This window comes from Miscanthus floridulus, unplaced genomic scaffold (assembly GCF_019320115.1).
Source record: "Miscanthus floridulus cultivar M001 unplaced genomic scaffold, ASM1932011v1 fs_709_1_2, whole genome shotgun sequence".
Taxonomy (NCBI): Eukaryota; Viridiplantae; Streptophyta; class Magnoliopsida; order Poales; family Poaceae; genus Miscanthus; species Miscanthus floridulus.
Window position 1 is genome coordinate 24,151 of NW_027097144.1, and position 9,933 is coordinate 34,083.

A 9,933-nucleotide genomic window follows, 5' to 3' on the forward strand; every position below is an offset into this window, starting at 1 on the left:
GCAAAAAAAAAAAGGCTTCAATAGTTAAGTGAATCCCTACCAACTGGAGCTTGAGTAGTTTCGACTAAAACAATCTTAGTATGCTTAACATAACAATTTTTTCTTCTTCTTTTTCCAGAGAGATACTCCCTCCATCCCGTAAACAAAGACACTATAGGATTTCTATTTTCTAGCTAGGACACATTAGTATGAAACAAGATGACCTGTATAGCCCACATGAGTGATGCACATTGCTGATATAATGCTAAATAGTGCTACAATGTCTTTTTTTTTTGTAAAGACAAATTTTGAATTCTATGATGATGTCTTGCTTTATGGGACGGAAGGGCCGGGTACCTTCTAGCTTGCTTCTTTGGAAAACAACCCCGCCCATATCACACATTGCGTAGCCCACAGTTTTTTTTTTTGAAACAGCGTAGCCCACAGTTCATTCTACTACTCTATCCACTCTCCCTCTAGTTTTATAGTAATTTATTTATATTATTACTAGATGAATGAACTCACGACGAGACCGCACGTCTATTTCATAGGTTCTGTGTGCAGCATACAAGCAACGAGCAAAAATACATGCAGTCTATATGCTGATCCTATATACCTATATGCGCGGCCTCTATAAATAGTTGTGTGCGTGTCCTGCAAGCCACATGCAGAAAGAGTTGGCTATACACTTGCTCGATCACTGCCACGCTCGAGCCCCCCTATCCATACCGAAGCAATGGAACCTCCTAGAGCCTCATGAATTTTTAGGTAAAGTTCTATAGTATAGGTGGGGTTGAGATTTAAGATCGAGCAGCAGTTGGAGGTATGTGTTATTCTGCCCTCCTAATTTTTTTCCTGGATCCGCCGTTGTCAACGAGGGATGGAGGACGGCAAGGACACGGGCGGTGGCAGTGCCACCAAGTACAGCGGCGTCCGTAAGCGGCCGTGGGGCAAGTTCGCTGCTGAGATCCGTGACCCGGAGCGTGGCGGCGCCCGGGTTTGGCTCGGCACATTCGACACGGCCGAGGAGGCCGCGCGCGCGTATGACTCGTCCCCGGCGAGGCCGGCAGGGTCGCCGGCAACTCTTCTTCTGCCCCGGCATCTGCCTCGTCCAGGGGGGATGGGCCGCTGGAACGGTGAAAGGATGAGCTCGAGTGCCTCGACGATCTTCTCGATAAAGACAAGTATGGCGGTAAATGAGAGGTTTGCGTCGTGCATGCCTCGCTAGTAGTGCCTGAATCAATGCATGCAGCAGCCATACGAGGGCACGAGGAGATGACGTACGTGTAACCAAGCACTCATTTACGGAGTACACCCACCACACGAGTAACATGTTAGGCGCTCCCCTATCTCATCTCAGATAGTGAAATATGTATGTCCCCACAAATTTCTCCCGTCACATGTATGTGAAAAGACATATCTAATATCCAAAGGTATTTATTTCTTGTTTCCTCCATCAAAGATTCATCGCCATCTAAGGCAAACGACACTATGGCCCTCTTCGTTTCGCTGAAATTTGGCTTATGCTGATTTCTTGTGAGAGAAAAACAATGTTCGCTGAAAAATATTGGTGAAGTAGTGCTGAAAAACAGGACCTATATCTATTATCCATCTCATCAGGTTGATCGCTTACATCAGAAACAAAATAAAAAAAGGGAAAATCATAAATGGACATGACTTCATGAATGTCAGGATATTCAAACAAAACTAAGCCAAACAGAAACATGGGTCAAGAATGGATAATTCAAAGGCACTAACAGGTAGAACCATTGGCTTCAAATGTTTCACGTAGCATAAGCATTTTAGCTATACAATGTAACATATACTCCCTTAATTTGATTCTGCAATGCTTGTCCATAGCGCATCATTCGCACTAACCAAGGGGGTACTATTTCTAAAAAAATCAAAGTGAAATAACAATATATATCCCTAATAAATAACGTGATACAACTATATTTCTCTAATTTCAAGGCATTAAAAAGGGGGAGAAAGTGGAATTGTAGCAATAACTACGCTCCTGGTATCTTCATCAATAGACAAACATGGTAAAATATGTATTTCTCAAGGACATGGACAAATACTATAGACTAAATGGAGTTTGAGTTTCCTTTCTATATTACTCCCTCTGTCCCTGAATAAATAGATTCCTAGAGTTGTCTTAAGTCAAACTTTTTAAACTTGACCAAATTTATCGAAAAAATCATTAAGATTTATGATATTAAATTAGTATCATTAGATTTACCATTGAATATATTTTCATAAAGTGCTCATTTTATGTCATAGATGTTGTTGTTGTTTTCTATAAAGTTAGTTAAACTATAAAAAAATTGACTGACACGGCTTCTAGGAATTGATTTTATTCAGAGACTGATGGACTATGATATTGTTTTTATTATTAGTGTATGTTATTGACAGTGAAAACATCGCATTAATCACCAGGTTAGAGGAAACAAAAAGAAAAATGAATGACAGGGTAAATTAAGAGCAAATATGGGCTGCTTCCTCCGGTTCTAGGGCCGGTAACTTGGGCTGAAATCGCACAGCCCAGCACAAGCTCAGCGTATGGCCTTGGAAGGCCCAATAGCTTAGGTGGTTCATGGGCAATTGAGTTGGCTGACGAAAAACAGGAACCCCGTTTTCTCCTGACTAGGGATCTTTCGTGTAGATAACAGGGTCCCAACCCAACAGTACGGCCAGGGGTTGCTCCAAAAAAAACAGTACGGCCAGGGAAAGCAATAAAATCGTTTTTGCTCATGTTTACGGATGAGTCTTCCCATTTCAGTTTCAGTCTCCAGTAAAATGAAAACGGTCAAGACAAATGTCAGAAAAATATAATGTTTTTTTATAAAATCAGAAAATATAATTTGTTTCCGGATGAGTCGTCCCATTTCAGTTTCAGTCTCCAATAAAATGAAAACGGTCAAGACAAATGTCAGAAAATATAATGTTTTTTTTTATAAAATCAGAAAATATATTGTTGAAATTTACAGAGAAGTAGAACGGATAAATAAGTAGTCCCATCGCGAACTAAAAATTGTAAAAAAGAAAATAGAAAAAAGAGGATTGATGTGAGAGGAACTCTAGCTCATGCTCTTGGCATCCGACGTAAGGCCCTGTTCGCTTGAAAATATTAGTCCGATTTATCAGCCATGGTATAATATTTTTCTCTTATAATAAAAATTAACATCAATCGGCTTATCTGCCGTAGAAACCATAAGCCAAACAGCTCGAACACGGTTCATGCTAGAGCTGTTTGGATACTGCCTACCCAACAACTCAGGATGCAGGCTGCAATCATCCACCTCAAGCTTAGAAAATCGGACGCCTGAGGATGCTGCCTGCCCAGACCAATTTGTCACAACAGCAACAGGTGATCTGTGCTTCACTTACTGTGCGTGGTGGTAAACGTGCGATGAGGTCAATGCTATTGCGACGTAGTTCCTAGTAACTAAATATTAGTGGTTTTCGTTTTTCGGGAAACAACTTTAACTAAATATAAATAAAAAAATATTAATATTTATACACATAATTAATATCATTACATAGATATTTGAATCTAGTTTTTAATAAATTTATTTAGATATATAAATGTTACACGTATTTTCTATAAATCGTGTTAAATTTTGGACACGAAAATTAACGACGACAGATAATTGAGGACAGAGGCAGATAATTGAGGACAGAGAGAGTAACTATTCAGTCGTCTTAATGAAACACACGTCAGCGAACGTGTCCTAAAAAAAGTATCTGTGCAGTAGACCATGCATTGATATGATGTGATCATTTGTAGCACGTAGCACCCTGATGCGCAGCACTTCGAAAGTGTACACAAGAGTAGATGACCATTAAGAGCGTGACTAGTTGCTCTGGCATTGGTTGACCATTTAGAGCGTGACTGGTTGGTTGCTCTGGCATTGGTTGACCATTAAGAGCGTGACTGCTTGCTCTGGCATTGGTGATCCGGGATGGAGGGCCTGTGCAGGCTCTTCCTAGCCATGATGGAAGCATGCAAGTAGGTGTATTTGGTTGCAACCAAGAATAAGATACCGGATCAGCAGCGTCGTGTTTGGTTTCCCGTTTGCACCGTTTCGGTGTATGAACTGGTGATTCCAGTTCTTGTTTGGTTGGCCGCATTGCCCCAGGTCTGAGTACCCATGTATGAGTTTGGTGTGGTTACCATCAGCTATTGCAGAATGAAGAAGAATAGAAGAAAACAGAGATAACTTTGCCTCAGTTCAACAAGCTTGGCATTGACAATGACCTTGGAGCTTCTAATGACATAAACATGACAATAGTACTCCCAGCAAATCATGAACAAGGGCGTGATTGGTTGCCTAAAAGTCACAGTTCCTCACAAGGTCATTGTCTCCATACGTTTTCATGGCATTTTGAAACCATCACAAGCAATATGAAACAATTAGAGGCACCTACAACAATGCTTAGCAATGAAAAACTCAAGCATCCTCAAAATAAACGACCGAACCAAAGCAATAGCCGGTAACCAAGTATTTTAGGGCTTCATTGGTTGACCGAAGAACTGCAAGGAGGCATTTTAGGGCATAGACCCCAGGCTACTTTCCCCTACAGGCACCTTACCTAGCCATGGCATTTTGAGCAACACAGACAGTTGTAGCAATGAGCAAGAACGAATCACAGGAGCACCAGTAACAGAAAACACTGCACCACAGCCACAACAAATAACATCGGTTTGTTGCTGAGCACCTTTGGTGGAGGATTGACAAAAACTTTATCATCTTTACAACCCATGAACTCTAAGTATGATGCTTCTGCATCTTCTTTGTTAGGGAAGCTCTTGTAGCTGTTGTTTTTAAAACCAGTTACCTGGGCATTGCATCTAGCCCAGGTTGAATATACCCCAGGTACTCTTCCACGGTACACAACATACCAAGCCATTTGCCCCTTAAAAACACATAAAAGCAAGTATAAGATGTTGACAAAATGAAGGGTAGTTCAATCGATTTGCCTTAGATTTAATTGCCTTTTCATTTGACCTTGAACTTGGAGTTTAAGAAACATAGACAGCAGCAAACCTCAAACAGATTGTAGAAAACCAAGATCATGACAGGAATGAAACCATGAGAGGCATCCAGCCCAGCCATCAGATCATCAGAATTGTCCAACTGTTGCTTGGGCATGGATGTCTCACATGGTTTGATTACAGCCATGAGAAACATAAGCAGAAGATAGAAGAAACAATGCTCCAATACCTCACAAGTCCAAGGTCAACAATGTGCATAATCCATTACTCAAACTGGCACTGTTATCTTCATAGGCAAGAAAAGGATCTCACAATTGTATCAGCCTCAGTCAAAAACTACAATCATCCCAGGTGGCAAATAAGAACACAAATTGCTAAGGCAAGTTCATGACTCCCATGGAACCGTGGGACACGTCCATCCCAGCCATCCGGTAGGCATGCCTACAACAGTTGCTTGGGAATGGATGTATCCCACGGTTTGATGAAAGACATGAGAAAACACAAGCAGACAATAAAGCAACAACAGGAATAATACCCACAGCCACCTCAGATTGCTATAGTTTGCATCATCGACCAAATAGGAACTCCTACAAGAACAATAATAGCATCTGAAATGTATTAGGTGAACTGACAATCACCCTTTGTTAATGTCTACAACACACAGATGAACAAAGCCTCACATCCATCACCATGGCTCATATGCTATTCCAGACTAGATGCAGCCTTGGTTAGGCGGCAAATGGTTCTTTGTAGCATCAGTTGAGGTAAGTGCTACACATCAAAATACTTCCTACAACATAAGACAGTTAGCATGGCTATATACAAAAGTGGAGAGGCCAGCTAGTATGCATCTAAGCAAAGTAGGTTGTGCTCAGGTAGGTCCTAAGCCACAGGATCCTATGAGCCTCTGTCATCTGAACAAAGCAAAGTCCCTCAACCTTATTCTTCAGCAGGTAAACCAGGGCAAACATGAGTGCCTCCTATGAGTACCCAGGGCAGTCCATAACACAGCCATAAAGATCCTGATGCACCGCATTGTGCTGTGGAGTCTTGAGGGCATCTCCTACAGACTCCACAGCCTTGATCATTCCATTCATGAGGTCTATTTCCTCTAGGGCAAGCTTCCTTCTCTTGCCACCCCTTTCCTCCTGGCCCTTGCCAACACATTTTGTTTGATGGTATGCTTCCTGCCTCTAAAGGCAGCTTGCATCTTCACAGGCACTCTAGCTAATACATGAGTACCATCAATTGCTCCTATGTAGTCCTAATTGAAAAAAAACATGAGTGCAAGTGAACATTGACACTAAACTAATAATGCATGAGACCTATGTATGACAAGTTATGGATACCAACCTTGAAATAGGGGTACCATCTTCTGCTCCCAAGGATCCTAGGATGGACATTGGTAGCAGGAGGGACATCAATTCACTCCTCAGCTCTCCTACCACATATAGCACCTTATGGAAGAACCTACTAATTGTCTCTGTGGACCTCCTGAAGGTAAGGTCAACCACCCTAAACCTCTCATTGTGACCAACAACATGCAAGAACATGGCTACTTGTTCTTCAACAGATGCATGTATGCTGTCAGTGACAAGCTCTCTACTACGGAAAAGATCACAAAGTTGGAAAAAAGGGGCCCTCCTCATTCTAAGAAGGTTGACACAATGCACATCATCAGATTCATAGATGTATCTAAGGTTGTTCATCCTCTGTATGTCCCTCTTAGCCAAGGGACCCTAGGTGACTGAGCACGAATCTTCAACTCTCCTCCTAAACCACATGAAAAACCAAGCCGCCACTGCAACAACCACAGCAGCGGTAGCCCTTCACCTAGCTTCAAACGCCATGTCTACCACAACAGGATGGAGGGCAATATTAGAAAGCGAGCATGCAACATGGGTATGTACTGCTTAGCAAGCAAAAAAATCAGACAAAATGAACAATGAAAGACGCGGCTGCCACACCAAAGGGTGCTCCTCCAGCGTATACTATTAACCAATCAACATCATTGACCTCTAGGCACTTTGCTCAGTGTGTACAACAAAATAGGCATCAGCATGTACAAGATCTACACAAAACATGAGATATAAACCAAAAACGAAGCATCATGTATAGATCTGAGCTAGGAACAGGTAAATCAGGTATAGCATTATATAGATCTGAGGATGTCAAACCAAGAACCCTGATTTCTTGGCATTTCAAGCAAAATACACCAACAAATCAACAAAAAACGACAGTGAAGAAGAGGAGGGGAAGAGCGCAGGTGGCATATATACCGTCCAAGCGCCGGAGGACCGAGAGAAATCCGCCAGCGAGGGTCGCCTCGGTAGGGCCACCGAGGTCGAGGGGGAGCAAGACGGGAGTTTGCATTGGAGCAATGGTAGAAGGAGAGGCGAAGAGTGAGGGTGGTAACCCTAGCCGAGACCCGCGTGCACGCTTTATGGCCCGGACGGCCTCATCTCCCGCGCTCGGCGCGAAGGTTCCCGCCAAGCACCGAGCGAGCCAGGACCGAGAGGGAAGGAGAAATCAAGAAGATGGAGGCGTGCGGGATGGCGAAGGGGAAAGGTATGGAGAGGAGAAGGCAAATGGTGCAACTCGGGATACCAATCACGCCCTCACTGCACCAACTCGTGTCGGATGGGCCTTAGGACCACCCTGTTGGGGCAACCAATCACCCCCTAAGTGAGTTGCGTGGCACGGCGCATCTCGCAAATATACATATACGCCATTTTTAGGACCTGTTTGGCATAGGAGCTCTTTTTTTTGTTTGCTAAACACTTTTTTCAAAACAGTTTCACGGAGAAAGTTGTTTTTCTCCTCTCACAAAGGTATGAATTGGGATGAACATGAAAATAGTAGCTTATTTCAGGTTCATCTCCCACATGTGGGCCCCACTGTGGACAAAAGACAGCTTTTGCCCCAGAGAGAGAGAGCACTCGCGTGGGCGTGGGGAGGAAGGCGACGAGACGTGGCCGCCGGAGCGCGGCTCGTCGGAGCACCACCCGCCTAGAGTGCGTCCCATCAGAGGCGCGGCTCATCGGGCCACCGCCTACTATGGGAGTGGACCTTGGGGCTGAGAGAGCGGCTCTCGAGGGGGTGGGGCGCCACCCGACAGGGGCGTGTCCATCGGGGTCGGGAGCACAGCCTGCCGGGGCATCGGCCGCCGGGTCACGGGGATGCGGGGCCAGGGGGCTGCCACCGGCGGGGTGAGGGGGCTGACACTAAGTGCCGCCGGCGTGGAGCCAGGGCGTGTCGCCGTCGGGGAAGCTGTGGATGCTGGACGCGGAAGTGTTGTGGATACGAACGCTACCAGGGAAGCTGCTACCATCGAGGCACGAGGCGAGCACGGCCGATGCCCCTAGGATGCACGGATGTCGGCACTGGCAGCAAGGGAAAGAGGCTAGGCCTAGGATGCACCGCGCCGTCCATCTACGAGCTCAAGGATATCGCCAGGAAGCATGGATGCCACTGCGACTGTAACACCCTCGGTGTTACGCCCTAAACAAACTACTAAATCATATCATAAGCATCGTGTTTATGTAATAATGCATGTCATAGAAGGTGTTGATAAATTTCTTGTAGCCTAAAATAACCAATAAAAATGTTAAATGGAAATTTATTCGATAACTCATGTTATGTCAAGTAGAGTGAAAGATCAATTTTTATTAAGCAAAAATAATATAGAACATGTGTGTGATACTTAAATAAAATTTAAAGTCCAAACTTTGTAGATGACAATGCAACTCTTGCTGTAGAAAATAATATGACCAGCTAGTATTTCTAATGGCTTGGAAATAGAACTTGAAGTCAAATTCAGCTCAAGACTTGGAAGAAATTTTAAGTTTAAAAAGAGTGAGACAATACCATGTTGGTGAATTAAGTCTGGAAAATCTAACTAAAGGTCAATGTTGTGTTTTTGCTCCTTATGGTAGACTGATGTACCCTCATTAGCATGGTCGAGGTAGTTTAGCTTCAACTGTGTTAGGTTAGTTTTTAGACATGTTTTAAAATGCGTGCACGTCACCTAGGGCAGCCGTTCGGACTGTGTGTGGTCACCATGTTCGGGTGTGCGGCGATGTCGCGTGTGGGTGCTCGCACCGTCACACGCGCGCACCGCGCATCACCTTGCCGATGGCAGTCTCATCGCCGCTCGTGCTACGTGTCGGTCCGGTCGAGCCGTGCCCTGGCCTCACGTGCACACGAGCACTACGCCGATGCTGCCACTAGGCGGTCGCATGGCGAGGCATCATCGCAATACGGTAGCTATGTGCCCCCGCCGTCGCTATTGTTGCCATGTCGACGTGGTAGTCGTCCTACCCTACGTCTCCCCTACCGCGAGCCCATGACGCCACCCGCCACGTCTAGGTCAATCGACCCTAGTCATAGGGTGATAGTCACGCCTCTCTGCTAGTCCTGCCTCACTTGCCCCCGCTAGCCGACGCCGGTGAGCCCGCTCGGGTTTTGCCGCTTCATTCAACTACATCGCGACAGGCCGCCTGGTCTCGTCACCTGTGCGCCTGTGCTCTTACTATAGCTATTGGTCAAAGCTGCCATCCTAATCCACTCAAGCTCACTCATGTGCCTCTCCATGACATGACCACAGCAGGAGCACCACACGCTCTACCTCTCGATTCGCTTAGCTCAGAGCTCCATAGTTCAATTCCTTACACCAGCAAGTGGCCAAGGGAGTCGACTAGCCAGGCGACTCCTATCAAGGTTTTTCCGCGCATCGGTGTTGATGAATTTAGTGTTTCCGCGGCTGCTGGTCATCACACGTCTGAAATAGGGCATGACTTGGGGGTAAGGCCCTACCCCTCGGTAGGGGTTCAACTAGTTGTTCCTATGAGCTCACCTTGGTCCCCTCGTGTTGTTGCTGATCTTCGTTTGACCAGGAACAATGTGAGTGAGGACCTGACGCATTGGTGTCAACCTTGGAGCGCCACCGATATCAC

The 9,933-nt window shown here is 45.2% G+C and overlaps 1 protein-coding gene across 1 annotated transcript; it reads left to right on the top strand.

Moving 5' to 3' along the window:
* The first annotated feature begins 859 nt into the window (after positions 1 to 859).
* Positions 860 to 1,207, top strand: LOC136532780 (ethylene-responsive transcription factor ERF096-like). Its single transcript, XM_066525369.1, has one exon. It carries the CDS (start codon positions 860 to 862, stop codon positions 1,205 to 1,207), a length of 348 nt encoding a protein of 115 aa, XP_066381466.1.
* The last annotated feature ends 8,726 nt before the right edge of the window (positions 1,208 to 9,933 follow it).

What these genes read in the sequence shown, in the direction of transcription:
- LOC136532780 (XM_066525369.1), top strand. Translation starts at nt 860, where the DNA reads ATGGAGGACGGCAAGGACACGGGCGGTGGCAGTGCCACCAAGTACAGC.